The sequence below is a fragment of the Nerophis lumbriciformis genome, linkage group LG20, assembly GCF_033978685.3.
Source record: "Nerophis lumbriciformis linkage group LG20, RoL_Nlum_v2.1, whole genome shotgun sequence".
NCBI classification, from domain to species: Eukaryota; Metazoa; Chordata; class Actinopteri; order Syngnathiformes; family Syngnathidae; genus Nerophis; species Nerophis lumbriciformis.
The window spans coordinates 38757501-38774655 of record NC_084567.2 but is presented as its reverse complement, the minus strand read 5'-3'; the positions used below and the strand labels follow the sequence as shown (position 1 = coordinate 38774655).

The 17155-nt window shown below is 41.7% G+C and overlaps 1 protein-coding gene across 3 annotated transcripts in view; it reads left to right on the top strand.

The window, feature by feature from the left end:
- Positions 1-17155, top strand: part of igsf9a (immunoglobulin superfamily, member 9a) — a 228671-nt gene that overhangs the window by 44534 nt on the left and 166982 nt on the right. For all 3 annotated transcript variants that reach the window (XM_061980875.2, XM_061980874.2, XM_061980872.2), the window contains exons 3-4: positions 11776-11870; positions 13998-14198. In XM_061980875.2, coding sequence (XP_061836859.2) covers positions 11810-11870; positions 13998-14198 — 262 coding nt within the window. In that variant the 5' untranslated portion in view covers positions 11776-11809. The remainder of the gene's footprint in view (positions 1-11775; positions 11871-13997; positions 14199-17155) is intronic.

Sequence of the window (17155 nt, the reverse complement as noted above, 5' to 3'; positions counted from 1 at the left end):
TTCCCTCACTCGTGAACAAGACTCCGAGGTACTTGAACTCTTCCCCGTGATCTCCTACCAGTCGGACGTGCCCGAAACACGTCCCTTGGGAGGCGTTCGGGTGGCATCCTGACCAGATGCCCGAACCACCTCATCTGGTTCCTCTCCATGTGGAGGAGCAGCAGCTTTAGTTTGAGCTCCTCCCGGATGACAGAGCTTCTCACCCTATCTCTAAGGGAGAGCCCCGCCACCCGGCGGAGGAAACTCATTTCGGCCGCTTGTACCCGTGATCTAGTCCTTTCGGTCATAACCCAAAGTTAATGACCATAGGTGAGGATGAGAACGTAGATCGACCGGTAAATTGAGAGCTTTGCCTTCCGGCTCAGCTCCTTCATCACCACAACAGATCGATACAGCGTCCGCATTACTGAAGACGTCGCACCGATCCGCCTGTAGATCTCACCATCCACTCTTCCCTCACTCGTGAACAAGACTCCGAGGTACTTGAACTCCTCCACTTGGGGCTGTACATCAAGCAAGAATGGGAAAGAATTCCACCTGAAAAGCTTCAAAAATGTATCTCCTCAGTTCCCAAACGTTTACTGAGTGTTGTTAAAAGGAAAGGCCATGTAACACAGTGGTAAAAATGCCCCTGTGACAACTTTTTTGCAATGTGTTGCTGCCATTAAATTCTAAGGTAATGATTATTTGCAAAAAAAGAAGTTTTGTTTCTCAGTGTGAACATTAAGTATCTTGTCTTTGCAGTCTTTTCTTTTATTGAATATAAGTTGAAAAGGATTTGCAAATCATTCTATTCGGTTTTTATTTACCATTTACACAACGTGCCAACATCATTGGTTTTGGGTTTTGTATTTAAGAGTTAGAATTAGAGATGTCCGATAATATCAGACTGCCGATAATATCGGCCGATAAATGCTTTAAAATGTAATATCGGAAATTATCGGTATCTGTTTCAAAAAGTAAAATGTATAACTTTTTAACGCCGCTGTACGGAGCAGTACATGAACGTAGCGAGAAGTACGGAGCAATTTCGTCTCCCAGTCATACTTGCCAACCCTCCCGATTTTCCCGGGAAACCCCCGAATTTCAGTGCCCCTTCCGAAAATCTCCCGGGGAAACCATTCTCCCGAATTTCCACCCAGACAACAATATTGGGGCCGTGCCTTAAAGGCACTGCCTTTGCGTGCCAGCCCAGTTGTCATGTCTGTGTGACCATGTTTTGTATTAGTCATGTTTTGTTTTGTTTAGTTATTGGACTCTTTAGTTTCTGGCTTTTCACTCCCTTGTCTTGTTTCCATGGTTACCCATTAGTTTCACCTGTTTCACGTTTGGACTCATTGTGCACTCTTGTTTGTCACCATAGCAACCCATTAGTTTTCACCTGTCACGTCACGCACCTGTTTCACGTTTTGAGTCACGCACCTGTTTTCGTTAATCATGTCTGTAGTATTTAAGTTCATTGTTTTCAGTTTGTCTTTCTGGCGACATCCCCACATTTATGCTCTTCACATTCCTGACACTTGTTTTTTTCATGTCCATCTTTCATGCTGCAACTTTAGTCCAAGCCAAGTAAGTTTTTGTTTATTAATGCTATAGTCTTTTGGTTTCATAGTTTATTCTCCGCCACTGTGCGCGCTTTTCGTTTGTACTTTATTTGATAGTAATAAACAATCATGTACTCACATTCTTGTCTCGCCCGAGCCAACTTTCCGTTGCCTTTCGGAAAAGCAAACACCCAGGACCAAGTCATGACACCAGTCACATAATATCTACGGCTTTTCACACACACACACAAGTGAATGCAATTCATACTTGGTCAACAGCCATACAGGTCACACTGAGGGTGGCCGTGTAAACAACTTTAACACTGTTACAAATATGCGCCACACTGTGAACCCACACCAAACAAGAATGACAAACACATTTCGGGAGAACATCCGCACCGTAACACAGCATAAACACAACAGAACAAATACCCAGAACCCCTTGCAGCACTAACTCTTCCAGGATGCTACAATATACACCTAAACCCCGTCTACCTCAACCTTCTCATGCTCTCTCACGGAGAGCATGTCCCAAATTCCAAGCTGCTGTTTTGAGGCATGTTAAAAAAATTAATGCACTTTGTGACTTCAATAATAAATATGGCAGTGCCATGTTGGCATTTTTTTTCCATAACTTGAGTTGATTTATTTTTTAAAAACCTTGTTACATTGTTTAATGCATCACAACAAAATGAGGCATAATAATGTGTTCATTCCACGACTGTATATATCGGTATCGGTTGATATCGAAATCGGTAATTAAGAGTTGGACAATATTGGAATATCGGATATCGGCAAAAAAGCCATTATCGGACATCTCTAGTTAGAATGCATAAAGAAAAACAAAAGTGTGCTTGTCTTGCATAAGCATACTTGCCAACCTTGAGACCTCCGATTTTGGGAGGTGGGGCGTGGGGGCGTGGTCGGGGTGGAGCGGGGCGTGGTTGGGGGCGTGGTTAAGAGGGGAGGAGTATATTGACAGCTAGAATTCACCAAGTCAAGTATTTCATACATATATATATATATATATATATATATATATATATATATATATATATATATATATATATATATATATATATATATATATACATATATGTATATATATATATATATATATATATATATACATATATGTATATATATATATATATATATATACATATATGTATATTTATATATATATATATATATATATATATATATATATATATATATATATATATATATATATATATATATATATATATACATCCTGAAAATATGCAAACAAAACTGTGTTTAGATAATTGATACTTCAAACTTGCATAAATAAATATTAAGGAATATAACATAACTTGGCTTCTGAGAGTTTCAAAATGTAATAAATAAAATGTTAAAGTTGTTGATAAACAAGCAATTATTTTAATAATTAAATATGGTCAATTTAAATGAATTATTATGATAATTTAAAATCAATTATTTCAAATATGTTTATTTTAATGTATAATTCTATGGCAGGATGTATTAAGGAGTCACGAAAAAATACAAAAAAAATACAATTAATTTTGATGTTTTTAGCAAAATATAGTAAAAATGTATTTTTTAATTAATAAATATATTTATTTTTAGGTAAGATAAACATAATAATACAATTTATCTCTAGTCTGGATGATTTAGTTTAGTTGTCCTCCCGTCATGAAAAAAGGCTGTCCTCACTCAGGTCCGCATGGAGCTGGAGGGGGCGTGGCTTCCAGCTCCGGCTGAAAATCGGGAGATTTTCGGGAGAATATTTGTCCCGGGAGGTTTTCGGGAGAGGCGCTGAATTTCGGGAGTCTCCCGGAAAATTCGGGAGGGTTGGCAAGTATGTGCATAAGGAGTGTGAATGATCGGCACAATTCCAGAAAAGTGCAGTTCCCCTTTAAAGGTTTCTGTCTTTGTATCTCGGAGGATGGTTGAATGGCACATGCAAGGCTTTAGCGTTGCTGTCATGGTGGATGCAGTACAATAATCATTTTACATGTCTTAAAAGATCCTGACAGTTATGGGACAAAAGAGTCAAGTGCTAGAAACAAAAAACATTTCATCTGTTTTAAGCCGTCGGATGCAATAAATCTTGTCCGTGAGGTTCCAGGCTGATTAAGACTGATGCTTGCAGCACCCTAACCAGAAGACAGAAGACAGCGTCTCCAAGAAAAGGACTTAAACATGAAGCCAATGGCGTCAGTTAATGGCTACCTGATGCCCTTAGGGAGACAATGCATCCGTCTTGTCTGTTAGGTGCTTCAAAACCTTTCCAGAATCCCCATCCTAAGATGGGATGGTAAATAAAGGCCAAGTAGCTTCATTGGCTTTCAGTGTGTTTTTGTGTTGACACAGTGCTATTGTCAACTTTTTGGTTTACCTTGGATTCTGATCACATTTTCAAAGCAATGTGAGCAGCTACAGTAGACTAGGGTTGTACGGTATACCGGTACTAGTAGAGTATCCCGGTACTCAGTGACGTGCAGTCACTAGAGGCAGGTGAGGCGGGGCCTCACCTGCCATCATGGAAAGAAAAAAAAGTAAAAAGAAAAAAAAAAAAAAATTAAATTGTTAAATGTATCTAGTGATTATACTATAAAGTTATTTTCCATTTAACTTCACCAGTTTTAGATTATTTTTATTCAAAATCGCTGAATTTTCACATTTGCCGTTCAAATACTGAGAAGAGACGGTGCGATGAACAGCAGCCAGTTGAGGCACGTCACTCATTTGTGCCTCACCATGGATTGCGGACTCGGCTAACTGCTGGCCTGTTGTGCAGTGAGACTGTATTGCTATATGAATTATATTATACATTTCCATAGTTTAGTTAGCTGAGGTATATAATGTACAGTGTATTTTGTCAACAACTGTATGTGTGTAACGTATTTCTTGTGCTGAGCGATCATAAAACGGCTGCAAAAGACGCACTGGCTGAGGCTCGCAGTAATCCCGCCTCCTGCACCCCCGCCGTAGAATTTGCACCCCCTGACGGGAGTGTTATATCAACTAAAGCCCACACTTAAACTTTCCACGTGCAAGATTGAATCTATTTACAAAAGTTATTTCATAAGAAGCCAAAAAGTGCAAAAACAATAATGTTCGTGTTGGAGGAGTTGTGAATGACTGCAGGGCCACAACATTAGGTACACCTGCAGACTGCAGGTGTACCTAATTCACAACTCCTCCAACACGAACATGATTGTTTTTGGCTTCTTATTAAATAACTTTTGTAACCTATTTTTATGGGCTTTCCTCTTTGTGATGTTAAGTTCCTGTTATGCGCTGTTATACAGTATATGCCTTGAGCTCTTATTTTGAAGGCGCTAAGAGCGGAAGTGATGACACGTTGGAGTGGAGCGTAGGTTTTTGAAAGAAGGTAAATAAAGTGGTCCTCGTGTAAACTGGAGCCTCCGTGTTTGTTATTTTGTAGTTTCATACAGTATAGGCCACATTTATAAACCCTCGGTTACACTTTTTTAAATAGATTCAATCTTGCACGTGGAAAGTTGAAGTGAGGGCTTTAGTTGATATAACACTCCCGTCAGGGGGTTCATTAATCCAGCACAACAGCGGTGCATTGACTTAATTTATAAGTAAAGGTAAGACCATAATAATGTTTTTTTTAATTAAATGTGCTTTTTTGTGTGCTACAGTTTGTATGTGTAAAGTTAAAGTTAAGTTAAAGTACCAATGATTGTCACACACACACTAGGTGTGGTGAAATGTGTCCTCTGCATTTGACCCATCCCCTTGTTCACCCCCTGGGAGGTGAGGGGAGCAGTGGGCAGCAGCGGCACCGCGCCCGGGAATAATCTTTGGTGATTTAACCCCCAATTCCAACCCTTGATGCTGAGTGCCAAGCAGGGAAGAATGCTGGTATGAGCTTTTAAACATAACCCGTTAACTGCTGCCAATCAAATGGTGAATAAGATACTCTTTAGGGTTCATATGTTTGTAAATCTGACTGTGATGAAGTCAGTGCCTCACCAGCCATCAACCTCACCGCACGTCACTGACGGTACTAATGAATCAAAAACGGTACTATACTCTGTTTGAAAAGTACCGGTTCGGTCTATCTGTGTTGGCCCTGTGATGAGGTGGGCGGTTTAGCTCGGTCGGTAAAGCGGCCGTGCCAGCAACTTGATGGTTCCAGGTTTGATCCCTGCTTCCGCCATCATAGTCACTGCCGTTGTGCCCTTGGGCAAGACACTTTACCCACCTGCTCCCAGTGCCATGCCACCCACACTGCTTTAAATGTAACTTAGATATGTAAAGCGCTTTGAGTCACTAGAGAAAAAGTGCTATATTAATATAATTCACTTCACACTTCAGGTGGCGACTTGTCCAGGGTGTAACCAGCCTCCCGCCTAAATGCAGCTGAGATAGGCTCCAGCACCCCCCGCCACCAGCAAGGGACAAGAGATAGATAATGAATGGATGGATGGGTTCCCAATTGATTCTAATTTTTCATATTTTTTAACGGGCATGACGGCGCTTCATCACGTCGTGACATTGCTGGTTTTACGAGCAGAGGAGCATGTTCGGCAGCGCACACACACCGAGTACTTACAAGCAGACACAGTGTGTAGACAGAAAAGGAAGAATGGACGCATTTTGGCCTAAAAACTAACGATAAAGGTGAAGTTATAACACTGAAACACCCTCAGTAAGAGGTGATTTAAGACACGGCTAACATCCATCCACAGTGTTTTAGCTACTTCTAAATCACTAATCCTCGCCTCCATGGCGACAAACACATGTATCATTATCACTGCAAGACGAGGAATAGCTAAACATGCTTCACTACACACCGTAGGAGGATACATTAGCTCACCGGTGTCACAATGTAAACAAATACCATGGGTGGATCTACACCCGACATCCACTGTAATGATACCAAGTACAGGAGCGTATCTAGTTGATACTACTATGATTACATGGATATGTTTTATCATCAAAAAATCCATATTATGCTTATAAACTCAGGAAATACGTCCCTGGACACATGAGGACTTTGAATATGACCATTGTGTCAGGACTTGGACTATGGCGTGGTTTGTTCTCCCGTGGTGCAAATGATTTGGACCAGACATGGCGTGAAGGTGAAGACATATTCAATTTTAACACTCAAAAAAAAAAAGAAACAAACAAAAGGCGCTCACAGTGGAGGTACAAAACTTGGCTATAAACACAAAACTTGCACAAAGGCAGAAACTATGAACAATGAAACAAAAACACTAACTGTGGCATTAATAAACAAAAACTTACTTAGACGTGGCATGAAGTGCGCAGAGGTAAACAGATTGTGACGGGTATGATGTCGCCAGACAGACAGCCTGGCAACTGGAAGCTTAAATAATAGTGACATGATTAAAGACAGGTGCGTGAGTTGTGAGGGCAGGTGAAAACTAATGGGTTGCTATGGTGACAAACAAGAGTGCACAATGAGTCAAAACGTGGAACAGGTGAAACTAATGGCTAACCATGGAAACAAGACAAGGGAGTGAAAAGCCAGAAACTAAAGAGTCCAATAACTAAACAAAACAAAACATGACTAAAACAAAACATGATTACACAGACATGACACATTGTATGATCCTGTAACTACTTGGTATCAGATCGATACCTACATTTGTGGTATCATCCAAAACTAATGTAAAGTATCAAAGAAGAGAAAGAATAAGTGATTGTTTACATTTTAACAGAAGTGTTGAACTGAAATGCTGGCAGAATGTAGTATGAATGTAAGAATAGTTTGAATGTTTGAATGGTTTGAATGTTGAAGAGTTTGAATTTCCAGGAAAACCGGAAATTGGTTGGGAACTTGGGAAAGTGTTCGTTTTGAATGTCCAGGATTAGTAGAATGTGTTAATGTTGGAATGGTTTGAATAGCTTGAAAAATGGGAGAATTGTGCGACTTGAAAAAATGTCCCATTCATTTCAATGGGAATTTCATGGAAATTTGGGAGAATTTCGGGAAATGTGGGGATTTTTATTTGAATGTTAAAAAAATGTGAATGTTTTTTTCCTTTAAAAAAAAATCCATATTATGCTTATAAACTCACGAAATATGTCCCTGGACACATGAGGACTTTGAATATGACCAATGTATGATCCTGTAGCTACTTGGTATCGGATCGATACCCAAATTTGTGATATCATCCAAAACTAATGTAAAGTATCCAAGAAGAGAAGAATAAGTGATTATTACATTTGAACAGAAGTGTAGATAGAACATGTTGAAACAGAAAATAAGCAGATATTAACAGTAAATGAACAAGTAGATTAATAATCAATTTCTACAGTTTGTCCCTCATAATGTAGACAAAATAATAGAATGATAAATGACACAATATCAATCAGTCAATCAATGTTTATTTATATAGCCCTAAATCACAAGTGTCTCAAAGGGCTGCACAAGCCACAACGACATCCTTGGCTCAGATCCCACATCAGGGCAAGGAAAAACTCAACCCAATGGGACAATGAGAAACCTTGGAGAGGACTACAAATGTGGAGACCCCCCCCAGGGCGACCGGTGCAATGGACGTCGAGTGGATCTAGCATAATATTGTGAGAGTTCAGTCCATAGTGGATCTAACATAATAGTGAGAGTCCAGTCCATAAAGGATCTAACATAATAGTGAGAGTCCAGTCCATAGTGGATCTAACATAATAGTGAGAGTCCAGTCCATAGTGGATCTAACATAATAGTGAGAGTCCAGTCCATAGTGGATCTAACATAATAGTGAGAGTCCAGTCCATAGTGGATCTAACATAATAGTGAGAGTCCAGTCCATGGTGGATCTAACATAATAGTGAGAGTCCAGTCCATAGTGGATCTAACATAATAGTGAGAGTCCAGTCCATAGTGGATCTAACATAATAGTGAGAGTCCAGTCCATAGTGGATCTAACATAATAGTGAGAGTCCAGTCCATAGTGGATCCAACATAATAGTGAGAGTCCAGTCCATAGTGGATCTAACATCATAGTGAGAGTCCTGTCCATAGTGGATCTAACATCATAGTGAGAGTCCAGTCCATAGTGGATCTAATATAATAGTGAAAGTCCAGTCCATGGTGGATCTAACATAATAGTGAGAGTCCAGTCCATAGTGGATCTAACATAATAGTGAGAGTCCAGTCCATGGTGGATCTAATATAGTAGTGAAAGTTCAGTCCATGGTGGATCTAACATAATAGTGAGAGTCCAGTCCATGGTGGATCTAACATAATAGTGAGAGTCCAGTCCATAGTGGATCCAACATAATAGTGAGAGTCCAGTCCATAGTGGATCTAACATAATAGTGAGAGTCCAGTCCATAGTGGATCTAACATAATAGTGAGAGTCCAGTCCATAGTGGATTTAACATAATAGTGAGAGTCCAGTCCATAGTGGATCTAACATAATAGTGAGAGTCCAGTCCATAGTGGATCTAACATAATAGTGAGAGTCCAGTCCATAGTGGATCCAACATAATAGTGAGAGTCCAGTCCATAGTGGATTTAACATAATAGTGAGAGTCCAGTCCATAGTGGATCTAACATAATAGTGAGAGTCCAGTCCATAGTGGATCTAACATAATAGGGAGAGTCCAGTCCATAGTGGATCTAACATAATAGTGAGAGTCCAGTCCATGGTGGATCTAACATAATAGTGTGAGAGTCCAGTCCATAGTGGATCTAACATAATAGTGAGAGTCTAGCCCATGGTGGATCTAACATAATAGTGAGAGTCCAGTCCATAGTGGATCTAACATAATAGTGAGAGTCCAGTCCATAGTGGATCTAACATAATAGTGAGAGTCCAGTCCATAGTGGATCTAACATAATAGTGAGAGTCCAGTCCATAGTGGATCTAACATAATAGTGTGAGAGTCCAGTCCATAGTGGATCTAACATCATAGTGAGAGTCCAGTCCATAGTGGATCTAACATAATAGTGAGAGTCCAGTCCATAGTGGATCTAACATCATAGTGAGAGAGTCCAGTCCATAGTGGATCTAACATCATAGTGAGAGTCCAGTCCACAGTGGGGCCAGCAGAATATATATCCTTCCTATCCTATAATATGTTACTGCATACGTCAGCAGACTAATTAGGAGCCTTAGTTTGTTTACTTACTACTAAAAGACAAGTTGTCTAGTATGTTCACTATTTTATTTAAGGACTAAATTGCAATAATAAACATATGTTTCATGTACCCGAAGATTGTTTGTTAAAATAAAGACAATAATGCCATTTTTGTGATCCCCTTTATTTAGAAAAGTATCAAAATACATTTTGGTCCCGGCACCAAAAATATTGGTATGAGGACAACCCTCCAGTAAACAGACATATCAGATATGATAAGAAATGGGACTTTAGCATCGAGGCTGACAGGATAAACTTAAACTTAAGCTTTGACTGCAGCTCAGCTTACTTTTGTCCTTAAGTCAGTGACGTGCGGTGAGGTTGATGGCTGGTGAGGCACTGACTTCATCACAGTCAGATTTACAAACATATGAACCCTAAAGAGTATCTTATTCACCATTTGATTGGCAGCAGTTAACGGGTTATGTTTAAAAGCTCATACCAGCATTCTTCCCTGCTTGGCACTCAGCATCAAGGGTTGGAATTGGGGGTTAAATCACCAAAAAATTATTCCCGGGCGCGGCACCGCTGCTGCCCACTGCTCCCCTCACCTCCCAGGGGGTGAACAAGGGGATGGGTCAAATGCAGAGGACACATTTCATTACACCTAGTGTGTGTGTGACAATCATTGCTACTTTAACTTAACTTTAACTTTACACATACAAACTGTAGCACACAAAAAAGCACATTTAATTAAAAAAAAAAAACGTTATTATGGTCTTACCTTTACTTATAAATGAAGTCCACAACTAAAGCCCTCACTTCAACTTTCCACGTGCAAGATTGATTCTATTTAAAAAAGTGTAACCGAGGGTTTATAAATGTCGCCTATACTGTATGAAACTACAAAATAACAAACACGGAGGCTCCAGTTTACACGAGGACCACTTTATTTACCTTCTTTCAAAAACCTCCGCTCCACTCCGTGTCACATCACTTCCGCTCTTAGCGCCTTCAAAATAAGAGCTCAAGACATATACTGTATAACAGCGAACTTAAAATCACAAAGAGAAAAGCCCACGAAAATAGGTTACAAAAGTTATTTAATAAGAAGCCAAAAAGTGCAAAAACAATAATGTTCGTGTTGGAGGAGATACACCTGCAGTCTGCAGGTGTACCTAATGTTGTGGCCCTGCAGTCATTCACAACTCCTCCAACACAAACATGATTGTTTTTGCACTTTTTGGCTTCTTATGAAATAACGTTTTTGAATAGATTAAATCTTGCACGTGGAAAGTTTAAGTGTTGGCTTTAGTTGATATAACAATTCTACGGCGGGGGTGCAGGAGGCGAGCCTCAGCCAGTGCGTCTTTTGCAGCCGTTTTATGATCGCTCAGCACAAGAAATACGTTACACACATACAGTTGTTGACAAAATACACTGTACATTATATACCTCAGCTAACTAAACTATGGAAATGTATAATATAGTTCATATAGCAATACAGTCTCACTGTACAGCAGGATAGCAGTCAGCCGAGTCCGGAATCCATGTTGAGGCACTGAGTGACGTGCCTCAACTGGCTGCTGATCACCGCATCGTCTCTTCTCAGTATTTGAACGGCAAATGTGAAAATTCAGCGATTTTGAATAAAAATAATCTAAAACTGGTGAAGTTAAATGGAAAATAACTCTATAGTATAATCACTGGATACATTTAACAATTTAATAATTTTTTTTTCTTTTTACATTTTTTTTCTTTCAATGATGTCACTGGCTTAAGTGCTGACTCTCTTGGCTGCACGAGCCAAACGCCTTCATTGATGCGCTCCAAATAAAACACTTAGATGTCGTTATGCACACGACTCTCTGAAGATTTACGTGACGTTTATGACATTTACTTTTCAGAGAAGGAAATAAAGGCCAGGGTGTTTTTTTGGCCGCAGAGGCAACCGTAGCCATTTGTGTAATGATACGGGATGAATTCCAATCATTGGAAAGCTGTATAAAAAAAAATGGGGAAGCTTCTCTCTTGCGCGGTCTGTAAAATGGTGACAGAAATAGAAGCTCAAGCTGGAGCTCTTTCACAGACGCTCGTTTGTGCAGCCAAGTTATTTATGTCAATGTGACAATTATGTGTCTTTTGCCAACAGATTGGGTGTGCTGCAGGTTGTTTGAGTGACAGCTATGGGGTTAAGAAGGTCATACGTTCTCTCTCTGTCAGTGGCCACACTTTTTTGCCTCGTCAGTAAGTATATTTTCATCTCTTTCACTTTCAGTTTCTCTTTCTTTGTGATCTTTTAAGTAGCCCGGGCCGATAGTCAATAAGTCGATTCATTAACCGGCCAGCGGTCTGGGGCACAGATGGCAAGCCCATCAAAATGTTCTAGTTATTATTATTATTATATACTCTGATTGGCTTAGTGCTTAATTTGGTCTTAAAATAAAGCTAATCGTTTATTGGAACAAATATGTGGGACAATATATTCCATCCATCCATCCATCTTCTTCCGCTTATCCGAGGTCGGGTCGCGGGGGCAGCAGCCTAAGCAGGGAAGCCCAGACTTCCCTCTCCCCAGCCACTTCGTCCAGCTCTTCCTGTGGGACCCTGAGGCGTTCCCAGGCCAGCCGGGAGACATAGTCTTCCCAACGTGTCCTGGGTCTTCCCTGCGGCCTCCTACCGGTCGGACGTGCCTTAAACACCTCCCTAGGGAGGCGTTCGGGTGGCATCCTGACCAGATGCTCGAACCACCTCATCTGGCTCCTCTCGATGTGGAGGAGCAACGGCTTTACTTTGAGCTCCTCCCGGATGGCAGAGCTTCTCACCCTATCTCTAAGGGAGAGCCCCGCCACCCGGCGGAGGAAACTCATTTGGGCCGCTTGTACCCGTGATCTTGTCCTTTTGCTCATAACCCAAAGCTCATGACCATAGGTGAGGATGGGAACGTAGATCGACCGGTAAATTGAGAGCTTTGCCTTCCGGCTCAGCTCTTTCTTCACCACAACGGATCGATACAGCGTCCGCATTACTGAATACGCCGCACCGATCCGCCTGTCGATCTCACGATCTACTCTTCCCTCACTCGTGAACAAGACTCCGAGGTACTTGAACTCCTCCACTTGGGGCAAGATCTCCTCCCCAACCCGGAGATGGCACTCCACCCTTTTCCGGGCGAGAACCATGGACTCGGACTTGGAGGTGCTGATTCTCATCCCAGTCGCTTCACACTCGGCTGCGAACCGATCCAGTGAGAGCTGAAGATCCTGGCCAGATGAAGCCATCAGGACCACATCATCTGAAAAAAGCAGAGACCTAATCCTGCAGCCACCAAACCAGATACCCTCAACGCCTTGACTTCGCCTAGAAATTCTGTCCATAAAAGTTATGAACAGAATCGGTGACAAAGGGCAGCCTTGGCGGAGTCCAACCCTCACTGGAAACGTGTCCGACTTACTACCGGCAATGCGGACCAAGCTCTGGCACTGATCATACAGGGAGCGGACTGCCACAATCAGACAGTCCGATACCCCATACTCTCTGAGCACTCCCCACAGGACTTCCCGAGGGACACGGTCGAATGCCTTCTCCAAGTACACAAAACACATTGGGCAAACTCCCATGCACCCTCAAGGACCCTGCCGAGAGTATAGAGCTGGTCCACAGTTCCACGACCAGGACGAAAACCACACTGTTTCTCCTGAATCCGAGGTTCGACTATCCGGCGTGGCCTCCTCTCCAGTACACCTGAATAGACCTTACCGGGAAGGCTGAGGAGTGTGATCCCACGATAGTTAGAACACACCCTCCGGTTCCCCTTCTTAAAGAGAGGAACCACCACCCCGGTCTGCCAATCCAGTGTTACCGCCCCCGATGTCCACGCGATGCTGCAGAGTCTTGTCAACCAAGACAGCCCCACAGCATCCAGAGCCTTAAGGAACTCCGGGCGGATCTCATCCACCCCCCGGGGCCTTGCCACCGAGGAGCTTTTTAACTACCTCATCAACCTCAGCCCCAGAAATAGGAGAGCCCACCACAGACTCCCCAGGCACTGCTTCCTCATAGGAAGACGTGTTGGTGGGATTGAGGAGGTCTTCGAAGTATTCCCTCCACCGATCCACAACATCCGCAGTCGAGGTCAGCAGAACACCATCCTCGCCATACACGGTGTTGATAGTGCACTGCTTCCCCTTCCTGAGGCGGCGGATGGTGGTCCAGAATTGCTTCGAAGCCGTCCGGAAGTCGTTTTCCATGGCCTCACCGAACTCCTCCCATGTCAGTATATTGTTTAACAAAATGTATTATCAGCCCGGGCCTACTTTAGACCCCGTTGAGCATAATTATTTGAATTTTATGTCCATTAACCTAACTTTGCAGGGTCTATCAACGTAGACAGACCCGAGGTACGTGGAGCGGTCCGGGGCACGGCAGAGTTGGAATGTCATTTTCCGCCCTCGGACTCTGCCGATGCGTCCTCGGGGTCCCTCCGTGTGCTAGAATGGGTGCGGCGAGGACTCGACATCCCTGTGCTGATCAAATTTGGATCCTACGCCCCTCGTGTCCATCCACGATATGAAGGTAAGAGCACATAACCACAGCTTTCTCAATGGAACCCCTTCCCGGTGTTGTCCAGAGAAAGAATGTGATGCATAACAATATCCTGGTTTCACCTTTCTCTGGCTTTTCAAAACTACTCTGCAGGAGTGACTTTTAAGAAAAGGAGCCGTCTTTTGTTGCATCACCATCTTCTCTGCTAACTTTCTTGCAAACAAATGGTGTCTGGGGGGGGGGAGAAATATTCTCAATGCACTCAGACATCTTTTCTGTCGCTCCTGCTTGTCCTTTAAAGTCCCACACAGTGAAACTAGAGTGGACAAAGGAAGGAGAGCATGGCTGCCTTTTGTCAGAGTTGTTCTCCATTCACCCAGCAACCTGAAATTACATTCAACCTTTTTTTTTTGTCATTCCTGCAGGGGAGACTTCAGACTAAAATTCAGTCGTACAAAAACACTTCAGAATTGAGGGTGGTCAGAATTATTTTATTTTTTTTTGCAGTGTGGCTGCAAAGCAGATTAAAAGGAGACAGTTTTAGTATTTGTATTACAAAAAACCCCAAACCAGTGAAGTTGGCACGTTGTGTAATTCGTTAATAAAGTCCTTTTCAACTTATATTCAATTGAATAGACTGCAAAGACAAGATATTTAATGTTCACACTGAGAAACTTAATTTTTTTTTGTTGCAAATAATCATTAACTTAGAATTTAATGGCAGCAACTCATTGCAAAAATGTTGTCACAGGGGCATTTTTACCACTGTGTTACATGGCCTTTCCTTTTAACAACACTCATTTAACGTGAGGAGACACATTTTTTAAGCTTTTCAGGTGGAATTCTTTCCCATTCTTGTTTGATGTACAGCTTAAGTTGTTCAACAGTCCGGGGGTCTCCATTGTGGTATTTTAGGCTTCATAATGCACCACACATTTTCAATGGGAGACAGGTCTGGACTACAGGCAGGCCTGTCTAGTACCCGCACTCTTTTACAATGAAGCCACGCTGTTGCTTGACATTGTCTTGGTGAAATAAGCAGGGGCGTCCATGGTAACGTTGCTTGGATGGCAACATATGTTGCTCCAAAACCTGTATGTACCTTTCAGCATTAATGGTGCCTTCACAGATGTGTAAGTTACCCATGTCTTGGGCACTAATACACCCCCATACCATCACACATGCTGCCTTTTACACTTTGTGCCTAGAACAATCCGGATGGTTCTTTTCCACGACGTCCACAGTTTCCAAAAACGACTTAAAATGTGGACTCGTCAGACCACAGAACACTTTTTCCACTTAGCATCAGTCCATCTTAGATGAGCTCGGGCGCAGCGAAGCCGGCGGCGTTTCTGGGTGTTGTTGATAAATGGCTTTCGCTTTGCATAGTAGAGTTTTAACGTGCACTTACAGATGTAGCGACAAACTGTAGTTACTGACAGTGGGTTTCTGAAGTGTTCCTGAGCCCATGTGGTGATATCCTTTACACACTGATGTCGCTTTTTGATGCAGTACCGCCTGAGGGATCCAAGGTCCGTAATATCATCGCTTACGTGAAGTGATTTCTCCAGATTCTCGGAACGTTTTGATGATATTACGGACCACAAATGGTGAAATCCTTAAATTCCTTGCAGTAGCTCGTTGAGAAATGTTGTTCTTAAACTGTTTGACGATTTGCTCACGCATTTCTTGACAAAGTGGTGACCCTCGTCCCGTCCTTGTTTGTGGATGACTGAGCATTTCATGGAAGCTGCTTTTATACCCAATCATGGCACCCACCTGTTCCCAATTAGCCTGTTCACCTGTGGGATGTTCCAAATAAGTGTTTGATGAGCATTCCTCAACTTTCTCAGTCTTTTTTGCCACTTGTGCCAGCTTTTTTGAAACATGTTGCAGGCATCAAATTCCAAATGAGCTAATATTGTCATGACTTGGTCTTGAGTGTTAGCTTTTCCGGGATGCAACGGAAAGTTGGCTCGGGCGAGACGGGAATGTGAGTACATTTTTATTTAAACTACAAAAAAAGGAAGTAAACAAAAGGCGCGCCCAATGGCGGAGAACAAACTATGAAACCAAATACTTGCACAAAGGCAAAAACTATGAACAACAAAAAAACACTAACGGTGGCAATAATAAACAAAACTTACTTGGCATGGACAAAAAGGAGCAGCGTGAACGATGGACATGAAAAAAAGAGTCAGAACTATGCAGAGCATAAATGTGGGGATGTCGTCAGAACGACAAACTGAAAACAATGAACTTAAATACTATAGACATGATTAACGAAAACAGGTGCGTGACTCAAAATGTGAAACAGGTGCGTGACGTGACAGGTGAAAACTAATGGTTGCTATGGTGACAAAACAAAAGTGCACAAAAAGTCCAAAAACAAAACCGAACATGACCAAAACAAAAACATGATCACACAGACATGACAAATATTTGCAAAAAATAAAAAAAGTTATCCAGTTGGAACATTAAATATCTTGTCTTTGCAGTCTATTCAATTAAATATAAGTTGAAAAGGATTTGCAAATCATTGTATTCTCTTTTTATTTACCATTTACACAACGTGACAACTTCACTGGATTGTCTTACTAACATATAAACCTGTAATTAATAATAATGAGTGATATCCTCTCTCTGGCTGCATTTAATTGGGTGCAGATTTGACAATATATGACTCTTAGATGTGATGCTACACTTTATGTTTGAATTCTGTCGCTCTGCTGCATCGTAGTCGTGTGTTTCTAATTGTCTCTTTGCTGTCTCTGTTGTCTGGAGGTTTGTAGCTCCGTACGTCGTCGCATCTCAACTCTCGCGGAAACTTGACTTGAAACTCTACCTAGTATTCTACCCTCCTGTTTGTTCTGTCAACATGTGAGGAAATGAAGAGGAAGGGATCTGCTGCATGTTTGGATGTCATATATATAATATATTCCCCGAAAATGATGTAAAAGTTACTCAAAATTGCATTTTTTTTTTTT